The following is a 1,496-nucleotide window of genomic DNA, read 5'->3' as shown; positions in this document are numbered from 1 at the left end:
AGAGTTTAACCTCACAGCCAAAGTTACAACACAAGGTGGTCACATACAATTTTCAAAGGATTTTTTTGTTTGTTTTAAATAGGTGAGTAGATGGTCTATCACTCTCAGTCTTGAAAACTAGAAAGGGGCTTAAACTAAAAAAAAAAAAATATGCTGTCATTCAGCCTCCCACCAAAAGAACCCAAAAAATAAAAAATAAATTAAAATCAACAGAAACCAGAAGGTCAGAAAGCTACTTGTTGGGCAGTGTCCAGATTACATCAGAATAAAAGGCATACATTGTGGGAGTGGGGACAATCTGAAAAGGTGTTGTTGCCACACCTAGGATTACACACTAAGCTACTATTGTACAATTTTATGGTGGTATTTTTTTGCACTTACTCATTCTTATGTACTTACTCATGTCAGGAAGAGGGAGAATTACAAGACATTGCACTACACTGGTACGATACTATTTTATTGAACACTTACAATGTAAATAGCGTAATTTCAAAGATGAAATGCACAGTAAGCTTCAAAATGGTTTTGGATAATTCACAAAATAAATGGACCACATAAGGACATGACCTCAGTATCAACTGAACCAACAAACTGGCTAGATCCTTTAATACAGACACATTTTGAAGCTGAAGATTTAGCCTTTCCTAAGTACTACATATGTATGGAAACATCATGCAGAGTGGGAAAAAATATCACCTGTGCAGTAGGAACAGAGAAAGATTCTCATCCTCAGAAATCCTACTCACAATTTTTCATCTTAAAGTTCCCATGTTCCTAGCTACTGTCAGCAGCTCATTGGTTGTGAAACATCATATCAGATGTGGCAGTGCCTGAATCTGATCTTAATATTCAAGTCCTTGCTTTGGAGACCTGAAGGCACTGTCTCTGCATGTGGCCTAAAAGGGTTTCTTTCATGGCATCAGCTGGAGAAGCAAATAAAGGTAGTTTGTGCACAACAGGGAGAAGCAATAGCTTTCTGTCAGAACTAGTCTTGAGAACAGCAAAGGACTAAGTAAAACCTTTTTCAAGCAACGGGGATTTCTTCTCGTGTATAGGGCCTAGTTTTACATCTTCTCTGTTGAAATGCGAGAGGCTATTGTGTGAAGTCTAAATAAAAATATTTTTAAACAGAGAAATTCGTAAACACTTGTAACACATTCCTGCCTCCTTGCTTTTTTACTGATAATTTTAATCCCTCTTCCATTCTCCCCAAGAAAATAGGATTTTATTTTTTCCCCCTCTTTTTCCTACCTGTTCAGACTCTTCTTCATCATCAGCATCAATCTGTTCTGTAGCAGAAGTCTGAAGATTTTCATCTTGATCGCTGCTGTAAGCTGGCTCAATAGATTCTTGAAATTGGCTCTCTAACCCATTGGATTCCAATGGAACCTTTTTCCTAGAGTTCATCAGGGCTTCATTTGATCCTAGTTTGGTGCCTTGAGATAACAGGGTTCCTTCAATACTGATCCGCTTAAAAAAAAAAAAAAAAAACAACA

At 37.2% G+C, this 1,496-nt stretch overlaps 1 protein-coding gene across 1 annotated transcript in view; it reads right to left on the bottom strand.

Annotated features, from left to right (window-relative positions):
* The window catches only part of LOC103782016 (pleckstrin homology domain-containing family G member 1-like), a gene marked incomplete at its 5' end in the record, with an annotated part of 6,484 nt that extends 5,008 nt beyond the window's left edge, over positions 1-1,476 (bottom strand). The window contains one exon of the mRNA XM_008949749.1: positions 1,252-1,476. Coding sequence (XP_008947997.1) covers positions 1,252-1,476 — 225 coding nt within the window. The remainder of the gene's footprint in view (positions 1-1,251) is intronic.
* Between the last annotated feature and the right edge of the window lie 20 nt (positions 1,477-1,496).

This window comes from Merops nubicus, unplaced genomic scaffold (genome assembly GCF_000691845.1).
Source record: "Merops nubicus isolate BGI_N331 unplaced genomic scaffold, ASM69184v1 scaffold30990, whole genome shotgun sequence".
NCBI lineage: Eukaryota > Metazoa > Chordata > Aves > Coraciiformes > Meropidae > Merops > Merops nubicus.
The sequence above is the reverse complement of the archived record's forward strand: the minus strand, read 5'-3'. Positions and strand labels throughout refer to the sequence as shown.